General features: G+C 48.9%; 1 protein-coding gene across 1 annotated transcript in view; it reads right to left on the bottom strand.

Annotated features, from left to right (window-relative positions):
• Positions 1-20,178, bottom strand: part of ACAP1 (ArfGAP with coiled-coil, ankyrin repeat and PH domains 1) — a 424,776-nt gene that overhangs the window by 146,920 nt on the left and 257,678 nt on the right. The window contains exons 9-12 of the mRNA XM_068273798.1: positions 15,448-15,522; positions 7,250-7,359; positions 2,383-2,431; positions 194-294 (exon numbers count right to left, since the gene is read on the bottom strand). Coding sequence (XP_068129899.1) covers positions 194-294; positions 2,383-2,431; positions 7,250-7,359; positions 15,448-15,522 — 335 coding nt within the window. The remainder of the gene's footprint in view (positions 1-193; positions 295-2,382; positions 2,432-7,249; positions 7,360-15,447; positions 15,523-20,178) is intronic.

The raw sequence follows: 20,178 nt of genomic DNA on the forward strand, positions 1-20,178 counted from the left end.
CACACTGGGCTGGGGTGACATGTGGCAGCAGGTAGGCCACATGATATTGTACACACACTGGGCTGGGGTGACACGTGGCAGCAGGCAGGCCACATGATATTGTACACACACTGGGCTGGGGTGACACGTGGCAGCAGGCAGGCCCCATGATATTGTACACAAGGATACATTCTTGGTATTTAGATTTACTCACTTGTTTGGTGAAACAACTTCAAAGCAGAATCTTCTGTCGGCATCTGGGCACAGCTTGACGGCACAGAGGCGGAGGTCCATGATTACCACCGTCACCTCTTCCTGCATGTCATCAGATACCGGGAGACCACCATTACCCATCCAGACATCTACCAAACGTCCCACTACTCCATCCATATGCCTAGCAATCCATAATCTCCACCATCTATCGGATCTTATCTCCCCTTCTGTCCTCACCTTCTCCACATCCCCCAGAATACTGAAGGGTTACCCCATAAACCAGTTCTTCAACTATGGGTTGGAAATTATACTATGACAATGGTAGGATTAGACTGTGAGCTCCTCTGAGGACAGTCAGTGACATGGCTATGTACTCTGTACAGAGCTGCAGGAGATGTCCGTGCTATATAAATACATAATAGTAATATGGTAGGACATTAGACTATGACTATGGTAGGATTAGAGTGTGAGTTCCTCTGAGGACAGTCAGTGACATGACTATGTACTCTGTAATGTGCTGCAGGAGATGTCAGTGCTATATAAATACATAATAATAATATGGTAGGACATTAGACTATGACTATGGTAGGATTAGAGTGTGAGTTCCTCTGAGGACAGTCAGTGACATGACTATGTACTCTGTAAAGTGCTGCAGGAGATGTCAGTGCTATATAAATACATAATTATAATATGGTAGGACATTAGACTATGACTATGGCAGGATTAGAGTGTGAGCTCCTCTGAGGTCAGTCAGTGACATGACTATGTACTCTGTAATGTGCTGCAGGAGATGTCAGTGCTATATAAATACATAATAATAATATGGTAGGACATTAGACTATGACTATGGTAGGATTAGAGTGTGAGTTCCTCTGAGGACAGTCAGTGACATGACTATGTACTCTGTAAAGTGCTGCAGGAGATGTCAGTGCTATATAAATACATAATTATAATATGGTAGGACATTAGACTATGACTATGGCAGGATTAGAGTGTGAGCTCCTCTGAGGTCAGTCAGTGACATGACTATGTACTCTGTAATGTGCTGCAGGAGATGTCAGTACTATATAAATACATAATAATAATATGGTAGGACATTAGACTATGACTATGGTAGGATTAGAGTGTGAGCTCCTCTGAGGACAGTCAGTGACATGACTATGTACTCTGTAAAGTGTTGCAGAAGATGTCAGTGCTATATAAATACATAATAATAATATGGTAGGACATTAGACTATGACTATGGTAGGATTAGAGTGTGAGCTCCTCTGAGGACAGTCAGTGACATGACTATGTACTCTGTAAAGTGCTGCAGGAGATGTCAGTGCTATATAAATACATAATAATAATATGGTAGGACATTACACTATGACTATGGTAGGATTAGAGTGTGAGCTCCTCTGAGGACAGTCAGTGACATGACTATGTACTCTGTAATGTGCTGCAGAAGATGTCAGTGCTATATAAATACATCATAATAATATGGTAGGACATTAGACTATGACTATGGTAGGATTAGATTGTGAGCTCCTCTGAGGACAGTCAGTGACATGACTATGTACTCTGTAAAGTGCCGCAGAATATGTCAGTGCTATATAAATACATAATAATATTATTGTAGGACATTAGACTATGACTATGGTAGGGATTAGAGTGTGAGCTCCTCTGAGGACAGTCAGTGACATGAATATGTACTCTGTAATGTGCTGCAGAAGATGTCAGTACTATATAAATACATACTAATAATATGGTAGGACATTACACTATGACTATGGTTGGATTAGAGTGTGAGCTCCTCTGAGGACAGTCAGTGACATGACTATGTACTCTGTAAAGTGCTGCAGAAGATATCAGTGCTGTATAAATACATAATAATGATTTGGTGGGGATTAGATTGTGAGCTCCTCTGCCATACACATGTTGGGAGTCTCCAGTGATAAGGTTACACCATACATAGCAGGATATGTCACACATGTGACTTTTGTCACCAGGCAGGAGGATGATGGGATGTGCAGGACAGGCAGATCCTCTCAGCTGTTGGATAACTACATGTGTGATTTGTGTGCTGAGAAGCAGAGATTCCATTGTCCACCCCTAATCACAATGTGTATGAAGCCTCCGGTGTCGGGGGGGGAGCACCTGCATCTGGCAGGACGCTTTCTGGTGGCCGCAGGAGAGAAAGAAACTCACCACTTTCTTCTGGTAAATCAGTTGATTGTTCTGAATGGAGAACCAGCGGCTGGAGGGAGAGAAGGGACAGGTTCACTTCATTAGATTTTCACATATCACAGTTCTGTTCTTGTATTTGCTCTGCATTGTTTCCTGCTGATAATATCACATCTAAATGTGGTTTAACAAGTAGTAATCATTAACAGACTGCTCTCCTCCCCTTATTAATCCTTACTTACATTATTTCTTTATTTGGTAAATTATTTGTTTCCCATTTTATGCATCCCAGAATTTAATTTGCTTTAGCTGCGGCTGCTTGGCATTGAAACTTGTTATCAGCCAGTATTCCTAAGTCCTTCTAACAGTCTAATGTTCGCAGCTATATGACATTTACCTTGTATGGTGCTCTACCACTGGCGTGTCTACCACTGGTGCATGCTCTTCCATTTATCTACATTACATTACTGTGTATTCCATATGCTAAATCATTAATGAATACATTGAAAAGGATTGGACCTACTACTGAACCTTGTGGGACCCCACTGCTAACAGTTTCCTAGTTTGAAAATGATCCATTTACCACCACTCTTTGCCTTCTATCCTTTAACCAGTTCTCTATCAAGCAGGGAGTTGGCAGATAAATAATGGCTTAGCTCAGCATGTATGGTATTTAACGAGAACCAGAGATGATCTAAACAAAAGCTATTATACATGCCTGGGGCTTCCTCCAGCCCCATACGCGCTGATCAATCCCACGCCGCCATCCACCGCTGCCTGCATCTATGAGAACCGGCTCCCCGCTGTTCTGCCAGTCGGAGCCAGTCTAAGCGTAGCAGAGGTGCGCTCTTTGCGTATCTCTGCAGCAGTGTATGGAGAGATACGTAGAGGGCGCACTTCTCCTGTGTAGTCCGGCTCCGATGACGTCACTGACGAGAGCCGGTTCTCATAGATGCAGGCAGCGGTGGACGGCAGCGTGGGATCGATCAGCGGATATGGGGCTGGAGGAAGCCCCAGGTATGTATAATAGCTTTTGTTTAGATCATCTCTGGTTCCCTTTAAGTACTTTAGATGCAAATGGGAGAAGTTACAAAGGCTGGTAGTTGCCACGGGCAGTGAGATCTAGAGAGTAGTGTTGTCACAATAGCTAAGTGGGGACAGAAATATGCTAGTGGAGAGAGACAGGTTACATTGTGATGTTAGAACAGGGATGAAGGATGAGGATAGCTGGAATGAGATGGGAGGGAATAGGATCCAAAGAGCAGGTGGTAAGATTAGATTCAGAGATTATTGAGGAGAGAGAATGTTTGGAGAGTGGAGAGAAGGCAGACAGAGAGCAGTCGATGAGAGGTGTGGAGATGGAATTTTAGGACTGCATGGAAAAATCACTTTGGATTTTGTCCATTTTATTAGTGAAATATATTGCAAATTCCTCTGTTGATAAGAATGAAGAAGGAGGAGGGGGACAGAGAAAAAGTGCTGAACAAGCTCTATGGATTGTGGAAGTGGGTGGATATAAGGGAGAAAAAATGTCACCGTTGTGCCACAGAGAGTGTGTTTCGGACAAGTTTTCAGGTTTTGGGTTTTTGGATGAAGTCCTTGCTTGTGTTACTTTTCTTCTAACACTGTTTAGCTACTCGAGAGCATCTTTTTATTTGTTTAGTGGCTTTGTACAGGCAGGGTTGGCGACTGACACAGCGAGGGCGGACATTGGCAAGAAGGGCGAAGTCATCCATGACTTGTGTGATGGAGCTGTGGTAGCTGCTGAGTCAGGGTCAGAGAAGGATTGTGTGAGGAAAGGTGCCAGGGCATCAGAGACAGATTGCATGTCTAGATTGCGATAGTTTCTGCGAGTATGTGAGCGTGCTTGTGGCAGCGTACTAGGAAAAGAGGAGAAGAGAGAGGATCAGTAAGTTATGATCATGTTATGTCATCTCCTGCCTGTTGGTGGTGGTATTGAGCTGGACTGCCTTGGACTCCCACTATCCACCAGCAGGTGGCTTATCATTACATACAAGGACTGCAGTTCTTTGTCTGGCCTGCAGAGGCCTCTAATGTAACTCCGATCACTTACCACCAGCTGCATCCTGTTACATGGACTACAGGATCTTCTAAAAAAATTAGCACATTGTGATAAAGTTCATTATTTTCTGTAATGTACTGATAAACTTTAGACTTTGATATATTTTAGATTCATTACACACAACTGAAGTAGTTCAAAGCCTTTTATTGTTTTAATATTGATGATTTTGGCATACAGCTCATGAAAACCCAAAATTCCTATCTCAAAAAATTAGTATATCACGAAAAGGTTCTCAAAACGAGCTATTAACCTAATCATCTGAATCAACTAATTAACTCTAAACACCTGCAAAAGATTCCTGAGGCTTTTAAAACTCCCAGCCTGGTTCATTACTCAAAACCGCAATCATGGGTAAGACTGCCGACCTGACTGCTGTCCAGAAGGACATCATTGACACCCTCAAGCAAGAGGGTAAGACACAGAAAGACATTTCTGAACGAATAGGCTGTTCCCAGAGTGCTGTATCAAGGCACCTCAGTGGGTAGTCTGTGGGAAGGAAAAAGTGTGGCAGAAAACGCTGCACAACGAGAAGAGGTGACCGGACCCTGAGGAAAATTGTGGAGAAGGACCAATTCCAGACCTTGGGGGACCTGCGGAAGCAGTGGACTGAGTCTGGAGTAGAAACATCCAGAGCCACCGTGTACAGGTGTGTGCAGGAAATGGGCTACAGGTGCCGCATTCCCCAGGTCAAGCCACTTTTGTGAACGAGAAACAGCGGCAGAAATGCCTGACCTGTACTTGACACTGGACTTCAGACGTTTTGGCATTTCCCTCTCCCCAGTCTTCCTCCAGACTCTGGCACCTTGATTTCCGAATGACATGCAAATGTTGCTTTCATCCGAAAAAGTACTTTGGACCACTGAGCAACAGTCCAGTGCTGCTTCTCTGTAGCCCAGGTCAGGCACTTCTGCCGCTTGTCTGGTTCAAAAGTGGCTTGATCCTGTATATAAGACTGCCTCTTCCTCCAAACAATTGCCAGAACTTTGTTAATTACAGGTCTAATGCTGGGGATACACGGTACGTCTTCCCCCTTATCAGCCGCTGATGGCTCGATTGATCATTTCCGACAGGTCCGATGACCCCGCTCGATCCCGCGGGTGGACAATAGCAGGGAGTCGAGCGGAAGATAAGGAAGCGCCCGCAGGGATGAGCGGGAATCGATCCAGACGGCGGCGGGGACGCGCGGGGACGCGGCGGGAGTCGATCCGGCGGCTAATCGAGCTAATCAAGCCGCCAGGTCGTACCGTGTATCCCCAGCATAAGTCTCTGGTCATCTCTGGTTACCTGATACCTGATTCCTTGTACCTTGTTCTTTGATCTGATTACCTGTTGCTGAACCTTTGCTTGTCCTGACCTTGCCTCTGCTAATTCCTCTGCACTAGGGATGGTCGGAATGCCAATTTCTGATTCCGCGGTAAATCCGCATTCCGTCATGTACCAATTACCGATTCCGCTTTCCGCTACCAATTTCCGCATGCAACGCCCGAGTTTAACATCGATTTTCTCAAAAACTATAAGGTCTTTTTGAAAACTTTTTTTTGCATCTTGTTCAGAAGATTCTGTGCAATAAACCCTGAAAATGTGGTGTTCCTAGGCCTTACAGGGGCTTTTCTATTAACAGCTAAAGTTGGCGGATTTTTACTGTAATGTAAAATGCAGAAAATAGGCAGATGCAGATTGTCTGCCTTTTACATTACAGTAAAAATCCGCCCACTTTAGCGGTTAATAGCAAAGCCCCCTTAAGTCCTAGAAACACCAAATTTTCAGGGTTTATTAAAGTGAATCTTGTGCACAAGATGCAAAAAATAATTTTCAAAAAGACTTTATAGTCTTTGAGAAAATCAATGTTAAAGTCGGGTGGAATTTCTGCGATTTCCGGCGGAAATCCGCCTACGGCACTTGCATTACCGATTTCCGCATTCCTATGCGGAAATGCAATTTCCGATCGGAATTTCGGAAATTGCATTTCCGCTGAATCTGAATGAGCATTCCTACTCTGCACCTTGTCATATCTGATTTACTGCTGCTGACCCTGATACTTTGTATTGACCTGTCTTTGCCTGCTCCCTCTGTTACCGTGCTATTGTATATATCTGTATATATATATTATCCTGTGTATGTTTGCTTGTACATAGTTAGGTAGTCAGGGTTTGGTTGTATGTGTGCACACTGTTTGTCTGGTTTGTGGAAGTTTCACGGTATATATACTGTTTGCATATGTTTGCATGATATTTGCATTCCCTGGTTGTCTGTATGTAGCTTGCTGTGCATGTGGTTGCATCTTATTTGCATTATATTATACACTCTTTACAATAAAACCTTACTTTGCACCTTATGTTATGGTCTCAGTGTCTGTATCGTTGCATCACCTGTTCCTCTGTTCAGGCCTCATAACAGTTCAATGGCATCAATTTCTATTTCTATTTTTTGTGAAAAACTGCGAGCACATTTTGCACACACATTAGCATGCTATTTGAAGTTAATAACTGGATTTTCAGGTAAATAACTATATTGGCATTTCTGAAAAAAATTGCAATGCAACATTTGTATAAAAACACATTATAAAATTGCAAAAATGCACACCTTATCTACACAAGGATGCAAAAATCCCAAATGAATGCAGAAAATGTTATGCTTTCGTGGCATGGACAAGTGTAAGCCGCCCCTCAGGGGATAAATGTTCTCTACTCATAGAATGACCTGCTACAGCAAAGCTACAGTATTTTCACACATCATATCCATGAAAAACATGAGGAGTCTTCAACCCTCATCCCACCCAATCGTAATACAGAACGGCATCTGCCTTACCGGCTCCAAGTCTTGAAGGTGTTACTGGCCCGTTTAAAGAGGTATCCTTCAATTATAATCTCCGATGTTTCTCCCTCACCCAGGTAGACAGCATCCTCATCCGAAACATCCTGAAGAAAGACCATGCAGAGTAAGAACACATCAGACACAAGAGAGGACAATGAATACACACAGTGACACATTACTGGGAACTACAGCAATGCGTGAGAGATGAAGCATTGAGGCATGATGTATGGACTCTGCTGGTCTGGGGAGTGATGGAATGTGGCCCCCCAGAGAGGGGATTCCTCAGGGCCTCTACAGCAATGTGTGAGAGATGAAGCATTGAGGCATGATGTATGGACTCTGCTGGTCTGGGGAGTGATGGAATGTGGCCCCCCAGAGAGGGGATTCCTCAGGACCTCTACAGCAATGTGTGAGAGATGAAGCATTGAGGCATGATGTATGGACTCTGCTGGTCTGGGGAGTGATGGAATGTGGCCTCCAGAGAGGGGATTCCTCAGGACCTCTACAGCAATGTGTGAGAGATGAAGCATTGAGGCATGATGCACGGACTCTGCTGGTCTGATGGAATGTGTCCTCCAGAGAGGAGATTCCTCAGGACCTCTACAGCAATGTGTGAGAGATGAAGCATTGAGGCATGATGCATGGACTCTGCTGGTCTGATGGAATGTGTCCTCCAGAGAGGAGATTCCTCAGGACCTCTACAGCAATGTGTGAGAGATGAAGCATTGAGGCATGATGTATGGACTCTGCTGGTCTGGGGAGTGATGGAATGTGGCCTCCAGAGCGGTGATTCCTCAGGACCTCTACAGCAATGCGTGAGAGATGAAGCATTGAGGCATGATGCATGGACTCTGCTGGTCTGAGGAGTGATGGAATGTGGCCTCCAGAGAGGGGATTCCTCAGGGCCTCTACAGCAATGTGTGAGAGATGAAGCATTGAGGCACTATGCATGGACTCTGCTGGTCTGGGGAGTGATGGAATGTGGCCCCCAGAGAGGAGGTTCCTCAGGACCTCTACAGCAATGTGTGAGAGATGAAGCATTGAGGCATGATGCACGGACTCTGCTGGTCTGATGGAATGTGTCTTCCAGAGAGGAGATTCCTCAGGACCTCTACAGCAATGTGTGAGAGATGAAGCATTGAGGCATGATGTATGGTCTCTGCTGGTCTGGGGAGTGATGGAATGTGGCCTCCAGAGAGTGGATTCCTCAGGACCTCTACAGCAATGTGTGAGAGATGAAGCATTGAGGCATGATGTATGGTCTCTGCTGGTCTGGGGAGTGATGGAATGTGGCCTCCAGAGAGTGGATTCCTCAGGACCTCTACAGCAATGTGTAAGAGATGAAGCATTGAGGCACGATGCATGGACTCTGCTGGTCTGGGGAGTGATGGAATGTGGCCTCCAGAGAGGAGGTATGTCAGGGCCTCTACAGCAATGTGTGAGAGATGAAGCATTGAGGCACGATGCATGGACTCTGCTGGTCTGGGGAGTGATGGAATGTGGCCTCCAGAGAGGAGGTATGTCAGGGCCTCTACAGCAATGTGTGAGAGATGAAGCATTGAGGCACGATGCATGGACTCTGCTGGTCTGGGGAGTGATGGAATGTGGCCTCCAGAGAGTGGATTCCTCAGGACCTCTACAGCAATGTGTGAGAGATGAAGCATTGAGGCATGATGTATGGTCTCTGCTGGTCTGGGGAGTGATGGAATGTGGCCTCCAGAGAGTGGATTCCTCAGGACCTCTACAGCAATGTGTGAGAGATGAAGCATTGAGGCACGATGCATGGACTCTGCTGGTCTGGGGAGTGATGGAATGTGGCCTCCAGAGAGTGGATTCCTCAGGACCTCTACAGCAATGTGTGAGAGATGAAGCATTGAGGCATGATGTATGGTCTCTGCTGGTCTGGGGAGTGATGGAATGTGGCCTCCAGAGAGTGGATTCCTCACGACCTCTACAGCAATGTGTGAGAGATGAAGCATTGAGGCATGATGCATGGTCTCTGCTGGTCTGGGGAGTGATGGAATGTGGCCTCCAGAGAGTGGATTCCTCAGGACCTCTACAGCAATGTGTGAGAGATGAAGCATTGAGGCACGATGCATGGACTCTGCTGGTCTGGGGAGTGATGGAATGTGGCCTCCAGAGAGGGGATTCCTCAGGGCCTCTACAGCAATGTGTGAGAGATGAAGCATTGAGGCATGATGCATGGACTCTGCTGGTCTGAGGAGTGATGGAATGTAGCCTCCAGAGAGGAGATTCCTCAGGGCCTCTACAGCAATGTGTGAGAGATGAAGCATTGAGGCACGATGCATGGACTCTGCTTGTCTGATGGAATGTGGCCTCCAGAGAGGGGATTCCTCAGGACCTCTACAGCAATGTCTGAGAGATGAAGCATTGAGGCACGATGCATGGACTCTGCTGGTCTGGGGAGTGATGGAATATGGCCTCCAGAGAGGAGATTCCTCTGGATCTCTACAACAATGTGTGAGAGATGAAGCATTGAGGCATGATGCATGGTCTCTTCTGGTCTGAGGAGTGATGGAATGTGGCCTCCAGAGAGGAGGTTCCTCAGGACCTGTACAGCAATGTGTGAGAGATGAAGCATTGAGGCATGATGTATGGACTCTGCTGGTCTGGGGAGTGATGGAATGTGGCCTCCAGAGAGGAGGTTCCTCAGGACCTCTACAGCAATGTGTGAGAGATGAAGCATTGAGGCACGATGCATGGACTCTGCTAGTCTGGGGAGTGATGGAATGTGGCCTCTAGAGAGGAGGTTCCTCAGGACCTCTACAGCAATGTGTGAGAGATGAAGCATTGAGGCACGATGCATGGACCCTGCTGGTCTGGGGAGTGATGGAATGTGGCCTCCAGAGAGGAGATTCCTCAGGACCTCTACAGCAATGTGTGAGAGATGAAGCATTGAGGCACGATGTATGGACCCTGCTGGTCTGGGGAGTGATGGAATATGGCCTCCAGAGAGGGGATTCCTCAGGACCTCTACAGCAATGTGTGAGAGATGAAGCATTGAGGCATGATGCATGGACTCTGCTGGTCTGAGGAGTGATGGAATGTGGCCTCCAGAGAGGAGGTTCCTCAGGACCTCTACAGCAATGTGTGAGAGATGAAGCATTGAGGCATAATGTATAGACTCTGATGGTCTGGGGAGTGATGAAATGTATCCTCCAGAGAGGAGATTCCTCAGGACCTCTACAGCAATGTGTGAGAGATGAAGCATTGAGGCACGATGTATGGTCTCTGCTGGTCTGGGGAGTGATGGAATGTTGCCTCCAGAGAGGAGGTTCATCAGGGCCTCTACAGCAATGTGTGAGAGATGAAGCATTGAGGCACGATGCATGGACTCTGCTGGTCTGGGGAGTGATGGAATGTAGCCTCCAGAGAGGAGATTCCTCAGGGCCTCTACAGCAATGTGTGAGAGATGAAGCATTGAGGCACGATGTATGGACTCTGCTGGTCTGATGGAATGTGGCCTCCAGAGAGGGGATTCCTCAGGACCTCTACAGCAATGTGTGAGAGATGAAGCATTGAGGCATGATGTATGGACTCTGCTGGTCTGGGGAGTGATGGAATGTGGCCTCCAGAGAGGAGGTATGTCAGGGCCTCTACAGCAATGTGTGAGAGATGAAGCATTGAGGCACGATGCATGGACTCTGCTGGTCTGGGGAGTGATGGAATATGGCCTCCAGAGAGGAGATTCCTCTGGACCTCTACAACAATGTGTGAGAGTTGAAGCATTGAGGCATGATGCATGGTCTCTTCTGGTCTGGGGAGTGATGGAATGTGGCCTCCAGAGAGGAGGTTCCTCAGGACCTCTACAGCAATGTGTGAGAGATGAAGCATTGAGGCATGATCCATGGTCTCTTCTGGTCTGGGGAGTGATGGAATGTGGCCTCCAGAGAGGAGGTTCCTCAGGACCTCTACAACAATGTGTGAGAGATGAAGCATTGAGGCATGATGCATGGTCTCTTCTGGTCTGGGGAGTGATGGAATGTGTCCTCCAGAGAGGAGGTTCCTCAGGACCTCTACAGCAATGTGTGAGAGATGAAGCATTGAGGCACGATGCATGGACCCTGCTGGTCTGGGGAGTGATGGAATGTGGCCTCCAGAGAGGAGATTCCTCAGGACCTCTACAGCAATGTGTGAGAGATGAAGCATTGAGGCACGATGCATGGACTCTGCTGGTCTGGGAAGTGATGGAATGTGGCCTCCAGAGAGGAGATTCCTCAGGACCTCTACAACAATGTGTGAGAGATGAAGCATTGAGGCATGATGCATGGTCTCTTCTGGTCTGGGGAGTGATGGAATGTGGCCTCCAGAGAGGAGATTCCTCAGGACCTCTACAGCAATGTGTGAGAGATGAAGCATTGAGGCACGATGCATGGACCCTGCTGGTCTGGGGAGTGATGGAATGTGGCCTCCAGAGAGGAGGTATGTCAGGGCCTCTACAGCAATGTGTGAGAGATGAAGCATTGAGGCATGATGCACGGACTCTGCTGGTCTGATGGAATGTGTCCTCCAGAGAGGAGATTCCTCAGGACCTCTACAGCAATGTGTGAGAGATGAAGCATTGAGGCATGATGTATGGACTCTGCTGGTCTGGGGAGTGATGGAATGTAGCCTCCAGAGAGGAGGTTCCTCAGGACCTCTACAGCAATGCATGAGAGATGAAGCATTGAGGCACGATGCATGGACCCTGCTGGTCTGGGGAGTGATGGAATGTGGCCTCCAGAGAGGAGGATCCTCAGGACCTCTACAGCAATGTGTGAGAGATAAAGCATTGAGGCACGATGCATGGACTCTGCTGGTCTTATGGAATGTGTCCTCCAGAGAGGAGATTCCTTAGGACCTCTACAGCAATGCGTGAGAGATGAAGCATTGAGGCACGATGCATGGACTCTGCTGGTCTGGGGAGTGATGGAATGTGGCCTCCAGAGAGGAGATTCCTCAGGACCTCTACAGCAATGCGTGAGAGATGAAGCATTGAGGCATGCTGCATGGACTCTGCTGGTCTGGGGAGTGATGGAATGTGGCCTCCAGAGAGGAGGTTCCTCAGGACCTCTACAGCAATGTGTGAGAGATGAAGCATTGAGGCATGATGCATGGACTCTGCTGTTCTGGGGAGTGATGGAATGTTGCCTCCAGAGAGGAGGTTCATCAGGGCCTCTACAGCAATGTGTGAGAGATGAAGCATTGAGGCACGATGCATGGACCCTGCTGGTCTGGGGAGTGATGGAATGTGGCCCCCAGAGAGGAGGTTCCTCAGGGCCTCTACAGCAATGTGTGAGAGATGAAGCATTGAGGCACGATGCATGGACTCTGCTGCTCTGGGGAGTGATGGAATGTGGCCCCCAGAGAGGAGGTTCCTCAGGACCTCTACAGCAATGTGTGAGAGATGAAGCATTGAGGCACGATGCATGGACTCTGCTGGTCTGGGGAGTGATGGAATGTGGCACCCCAGAGAGGAGGTTCCTCAGGGCCTCTACAGCAATGTGTGAGAGATGAAGCATTGAGGCACGATGCATGGACCCTGCTGGTCTGGGGAGTGATGGAATGTGGCCTCCAGAGAGGAGGTTCCTCAGGACCTCTACAGCAATGTGTGAGAGATGAAGCATTGAGGCACGATGCATGGACTCTGCTGGTCTGGGGAGTGATGGAATGTGGCCTCCAGAGAGGAGGTTCCTCAGGACCTCTACAGCAATGTGTGAGAGATGAAGCATTGAGGCATGATGTATGGACTCTGCTGGTCTGGGGAGTGATGGAATGTGGCCCCCAGAGAGGAGGTTCCTCAGGACCTCTACAGCAATGTGTGAGAGATGAAGCATTGAGGCACGATGCATGGACTCTGCTGGTCTGGGGAGTGATGGAATGTGGCCTCCAGAGAGGAGGTTCCTCAGGACCTCTACAGCAATGTGTGAGAGATGAAGCATTGAGGCATGATGTATGGACTCTGCTGGTCTGGGGAGTGATGGAATGTGGCCCCCAGAGAGAAGGTTCCTCAGGGCCTCTACAGCAATGTGTGAGAGATGAAGCATTGAGGCACGATGCATGGACCCTGCTGGTCTGGGGAGTGATGGAATGTGGCCCCCAGAGAGGAGGTTCCTCAGGGCCTCTACAGCAATGTGTGAGAGATGAAGCATTGAGGCACGATGCATGGACTCTGCTGGTCTGGGGAGTGATGGAATGTGGCCCCCAGAGAGGAGGTTCCTCAGGACCTCTACAGCAATGTGTGAGAGATGAAGCATTGAGGCATGATGCATGGACTCTGCTGGTCTGAGGAGTGATGGAATGTGGCCTCCAGAGAGGAGGTTCCTCAGGACCTCTACAGCAATGTGTGAGAGATGAAGCATTGCTGAACATGAGACAAGAATAAAATAAAAACACAGCAACAAAAAAAGGCCTTTTATGCTATTAATTAACCATACTTACCTTCAATGAATTATCCTTTGCTAAAATCCTCTGAAATGGTCTCTCCGCAAACCTCTGGGTCTGGATGGAAGATACCCGACAAGCTTGTGCAGCCCCTGAACTAGTTGGAACCGTAGTAATGTATGAAGCTAAGGCAAAGCATCTGTGAATGTGCTGCAGAGGCTGCCCACTTGTCCACATACTGCACCCTGTAGGAGGGGCTATATACATTAGTATATCGGTGAGTGTCGGTGGGGATTGAAGTGTCTGAAGAGCTCAGCAGTGGCAATCTTCATTTAAGATCTGGACGATATTGGCACAGAATAATTCATTAAAAAGTATTTATGTCGGAACATCAAAGGACTTTTTGATTTTTTTGCTGTTGCACCTGGAGTCCACTTGTTAAACAGATCTCAGATTCCACCATAAACTGCCCCCCCCCCCTAGGACCTACGCCTACAGCCATGGAGATAGTCACTCCCACCCTCCATGGATTGGACAAGGGCTCTGGGGGGAGGGGAAGGCTTGGCCGCCCCTTTCTCCCGGAGCTCCCCCATACCATGGACCATGCGGGCTGGTATAGCTCAGGGAATGAAGCCCCACCCAGGCAGGGCTCCGCATTCTGGCTATCCCAGCCTGCATGGGTGACAAGGGGTAAAGAGGCTCGGGAGGTGGGACCCCACACTGTCTATTTTATTAAAATGTATAATTTTAATTAATTCAATTGTACTCAATTATAATTTGCATATTTTTGGCTTGTTCCCAGTATTCTCCCTAACATGCCTAGCATGCAGATAGGATGTAAGGGGGCTTTGCAATTACATGTGATAGTCAGCAGTATTGACTTTAACCTCTTGAGGACTGCAGTGTTAAACCCCCCTAAAGACCAGGCTTTTTTTTTGCTGAAATGGCCACTGCAGCTTTAAGGCCAAGCTGCAGGGCTGCACAACACAGCACACAAGTGATCCCCCCACCAACAGAGCTCTCTGCTGGTGGGGTCTGATCGCACCCCTTGTGTTTATTTATTTTTTTACAAATATTATTTTTGTTATTTTTGTCCCCTCCCTCCCCGCAGCCGGCCAATCACGGTGATTGGCTGTCATAGGCTTCAGCCTATGAGAGACGATTGCTCACTTGTCCCCCAGGGGGACAGCCGTGTCACACTGATCGCCGTGACACGCTGATCGCAGCGCTGTACTATATGTAAAGATGGCGGTTTCACTGTCTAAAAGTCTCCTGAGCGCTCGGAGTCTGAAGGCGAGGCGTGGCTCCGCCCCCTGAGCAGGAGATGCAGCCTGCGTGTGATCTCCTGCAAAACTAAGCCCCTGGATTTGACACCAATTGGCAATAGGCGGTCCTGGGGCTGACGCCACGGCCACACCCATTGGAAATAGGCGGTCCTGGGGCTGATGTCGCGGCCACACTCATTGGCAATAGGTGGTCCTGAGGCTGACGCCGTGGCCACGCCCATTGGCGTGGGGCGGTCGGCAGGTAGGTAATGAACCACCAGTCACAAGCCGTGATTTGTGATTAAAAAACCCCCGACTTTAGCGGTTAAGCCCACTAATGCCCAATACAACAATGTCTGGTGATCAGGAGTTACTGGTAATCGTGAGCTGGTGATGAGCACCACTGCCAGAAGAATGATGAGCACCACTGCCAGAAGACGGCACCCAATCACTAATGCCCAATACAACAATGTCTGGTGATCAGGAGTTACTGGTAATGGTGAGCTGGTGAGGAGCACCGCTGCCACAAGACGGCTCTCTCACCTTGTGCTTCATACTGATGAGCTTCTGTTCCAGATCTCGATGCTCTCGAGCACCTTGTAGAACCGTCGTGTGGACCTGAAGAACAAGAGCAGGAAGTGATGTCACAGCATTGCTGCTACATTTATCACATTTTGGGGTTGATTCACTAAACCGTGCTAACTCATAGCAGAGCCACGCAAACGCTTTGCACACGTTATAATGCGCATAACGGTTTCTGCGTGAAAATGCAAATTTTTGCGCACAAGCATGAATTTTTTGCATGCGGAAATTTGCGTTTGCCAACTAAAATCGTTACGTGCGTTATAATGTGCGCAAAGCGCTAGTGCTATGAGTTACCACGGCTTAGTGAATCAATCCCATTATGTGCTAACCTGTCCTTACTGAGGCCCCCCAATTAGATTAAGCAGCAGTAACCTCATACAAGCAAGGACGAATATACACTATCACAGGAGGAATAATTCTCAGCTGATAATATTTACAGACATAAAACAATGGTCGGCACCATTCTTGTTGGTAATGCAGCTGCTCTGCAATTGCCTCAAAAAAAAAAACCGCGAGCAATTGTCTGGAAATCCCTGATTGCAAAATGTTCCTCCAGATCTGGTGGTGGTAGAAGCCCACATGACAAAAAGAAAGTCATGTTTCCTGGCAGGAGGTTCTGAGATCTCCTCCAGAGCTGTGGGCTGAAGGATTTTATGGGACAGGTATGAGGCCTGTGTTCCTTGCAGTAAGTGTGCAGAACCCTGACTGTCATATAGCAATGTTCCCCTAAATCTGGGGAGGGCAGAGATCCCCATGAAAGGAGGAAACCCCAGCACTCTGAAAGGAGGTACTTTTGTCTAGAGCTGGTGATGTAGGGATTGGTTTGTTGCAATATCTTGGCAAGAAGTTTGAACGTCCCTGACTGTTGTGCAGTAATGTTCTCCCAGATCTCGGAATGAATGGAGGCCCTGCGATATAAGGTATACCCAACTTGCTGACCATAGATCTGGCGTTCACTGCCTGTCATGTAGATCTGAGGATGGAGGAGGCGATCTATGTTCTTCTCAGTGCTTCCTGAGAAGAACTATGGAGATCCCTGGCTGTCCTTCAGCAATGATCCTTCAGCTCTGGAGATGGGGGGAGGTTTGAAGATCCTTGAATATCATGTAATGATCCTTCTGACCTGAGGAGGGATGGGATGCATGTGACAGGAGGGAGAACCTGTCTGCTGGCAGGAGGTTTGGAGATGCCTTACTGTCATGTAGCATTTGTTCCTCTGGGGATAGACAGTAGGAAGCTCTAGCTTCCTGGCAAGTGGTTTACAGATACCTACCTATGTGTGATGCAGTAGTGCTCCTCCAGACCTGGGGATAGAGGGGAACCTTCTTACTTGGCAGGACCTGAGGAGATCCTTCACTGCCATGCAGCAATGCTCCTCCAGACCTGGGGATAGAGGGGAACCTTCTTACTTGGCAGGACCTGAGGAGATCCTTCACTGCCATGCAGCAATGTCCTCCAGACCTGGGGATAGAGGGGAACCTTCTTACTTGGCAGGACCTGAGGAGATCCTTCACTGCCATGCAGCAATGTCCTCCAGACTGGGGATAGAAGGGAACCTTCTTACTTGGCAGGACCTGAGGAGATCCTTCACTGCCATGCAGCAATGTCCTCCAGACTGGGGATAGAAGGGAACCTTCTTACTTGGCAGGACCTGAGGAGATCCTTCACTGCCATGCAGCAATGTCCTCCAGACCTGGGGATAGAGGGGAACCTTCTTACTTGGCAGGACCTGAGGAGATCCTTCACTGCCTGCCATGCAGCAATGTCCTCAAGACCTGGGGATAGAGGGGAACCTTCTTACTTGGCAGGACCTGAGGAGATCCTTCACTGCCTGCCATGCAGCAATGTCCTCCAGACCTGGGGATAGAGGGGAACCTTCTTACTTGGCAGGACCTGAGGAGATCCTTCACTGCCTGCTATGCAGCAATGTCCTCCTGACCTGGGGATAGAGGGGAACCTTCTTACTTGGCAGGACCTGAGGAGATCCTTCACTGCCATGCAGCAATGTCCTCCTGACCTGGGGATAGAGGGGAACCTTCTTACTTGGCAGGACCTGAGGAGATCCTTCACTGCCATGCAGCAATGTCCTCAAGACCTGGGGATAGAGGGGAACCTTCTTACTTGGCAGGACCTGAGGAGATCCTTCACTGCCTGCCATGCAGCAATGTCCTCCAGACCTGGGGATAGAGGGGAACCTTCTTACTTGGCAGGACCTGAGGAGATCCTTCACTGCCTGCCATGCAGCAATGTCCTCCTGACCTGGGGATAGAGGGGAACCTTCTTACTTGGCAGGACCTGAGGAGATCCTTCACTGCCATGCAGCAATGCTCCCCCAGACCTGGGGATAGAGGGAAACCTTCTTACTTGGCAGGACCTGAGGAGATCCTTCACTGCCATGCAGCAATGTCCTCCAGACCTGGGGATAGAGGGGAACCTTCTTACTTGGCAGGACCTGAGGAGATCCTTCACTGCCATGCAGCAATGTCCTCCAGACCTGGGGATAGAGGGGAACCTTCTTACTTGGCAGGACCTGAGGAGATCCTTCACTGCCATGCAGCAATGTCCTCCTGACCTGGGGATAGAGGGGAACCTTCTTACTTGGCAGGACCTGAGGAGATCCTTCACTGTCTGCCATGCAGCAATGTCCTCCTGACCTGGGGATAGAGAGGAACCTTCTTACTTGGCAGGACCTGAGGAGATCCTTCACTGCCATGCAGCAATGCTCCTCCAGACCTGGGGATAGAGGGGAACCTTCTTACTTGGCAGGACCTGGGGAGATCCTTCACTGCCATGCAGCAATGTCCTCCTGACCTGGGAATAGAGGGGAACCTTCTTACTTGGCAGGACCTGAGGAGATCCTTCACTGCCATGCAGCAATGTCCTCCTGACCTGGGGATAGAGGGGAACCTTCTTACTTGGCAGGACCTGAGGAGATCCTTCACTGTCTGCCATGCAGCAATGTCCTCCTGACCTGGGGATAGAGGGGAACCTTCTTACTTGGCAGGACCTGAGGAGATCCTTCACTGCCATGCAGCAATGCTCCTCCAGACCTGGGGATAGAGGGGAACCTTCTTACTTGGCAGGACCTGAGGAGATCCTTCACTGCCATGCAGCAATGCTCCTCCAGACCTGGGGATAGAGGGGAACCTTCTTACTTGGCAGGACCTGAGGAGATCCTTCACTGCCATGCAGCAATGTCCTCCAGACCTGGGGATAGAGGGGGACCTTCTTACTTGGCAGGACCTGAGGAGATCCTTCACTGCCATGCAGCAATGTCCTCCAGACCTGGGGATAGAGGGGAACCTTCTTACTTGGCAGGACCTGAGGAGATCCTTCACTGCCATGCAACAATGTCCTCCAGACCTGGGGTAAGAGGGGAACCTTCTTACTTGGCAGGACCTGAGGAGATCCTTCACTGCCATGCAGCAATGTCCTCCTGACCTGGGGATAGAGGGGAACCTTCTTACTTGGCAGGACCTGAGGAGATCCTTCACTGCCATGCAGCAATGTCCTCCTGACCTGGAGATGGAGAGGAACCTTCTTACTTGGCAGGACCTGAGGAGATCCTTCACTGCCATGCAGCAATGCTCCTCCTGACCTGGGAATAGAGGGGAACCTTCTTACTTGGCAGGACCTGAGGAGATCCTTCACTGCCATGCAGCAATGTCCTCCTGACCTGGGGATAGAGGGGAACCTTCTTACTTGGCAGGACCTGAGGAGATCCTTCACTGCCATGCAGCAATGTCCTCCTGACCTGGGGATAGAGGGGAACCTTCTTACTTGGCAGGACCTGAGGAGATCCTTCACTGTCTGCCATGCAGCAATGTCCTCCTGACCTGGGGATAGAGGGGAACCTTCTTACTTGGCAGGACCTGAGGAGATCCTTCACTGCCATGCAGCAATGCTCCTGCAGAACGGAGGATAGAGGGGAACCTTCTTACTTGGCAGGACCTGAGGAGATCCTTCACTGCCATGCAACAATGTCCTCCAGACCTGGGGATAGAGGGGAACCTTCTTACTTGGCAGGACCTGAGGAGATCATTCACTGCCATGCAGCAATGCTCCTGCAGAACGGAGGATAGAGGGGCCATGTGACTGAAGAGACCCCAGCTTCTTGGAAGGAGTATATAAATCACCTGCTTCAGGGCAGCAACCATTAGAGGGCAGCTAGAGGCGGCTCCCCTCCCCAAATGTCCCCCTCCTCCCACTTACTCATCTGCATGCAGTGTTCCAGTGATGGGATCTCTATCCGCCCATCCAGTGTCCTGTATCCATGGCTACAGCGGTGCCTCATGTGACCTGTTACATGCAGCTGGGTTACATGAGGCATCGCTGTAGTCAGAGAGGAAGCAGGAGTTTACGAGTGGCTGGTGGTGATCGCATCGTTAACCTGCTGAGAGCTGGTGAGTGATGCAGTGCCGGTTCAGCACATACCCGGCATCCTGGGGATCAGATGCTTCAGATGGCAAAAAGTCTACATCCGTCCCTGGCGACAATATTCCTTCAGAGCTAGGGATCAATGTGTGACAGAAGGAAGACCAAGCTTCATGAAAGGAGATCTGGAGATCCTGTGCTGTCATGAAACAATGTTCCTTCAGATCTCACACCTCCCAAGTTTTGAAGGCAGAAAAAAGGGCCTCTAAGGGCCTCCCCTGCTGCACTTAAATATTCTCCAGAACCGAAGCAAAG

Source organism: Hyperolius riggenbachi, chromosome 3 (assembly GCF_040937935.1).
Source record: "Hyperolius riggenbachi isolate aHypRig1 chromosome 3, aHypRig1.pri, whole genome shotgun sequence".
Classification (NCBI taxonomy): domain Eukaryota; kingdom Metazoa; phylum Chordata; class Amphibia; order Anura; family Hyperoliidae; genus Hyperolius; species Hyperolius riggenbachi.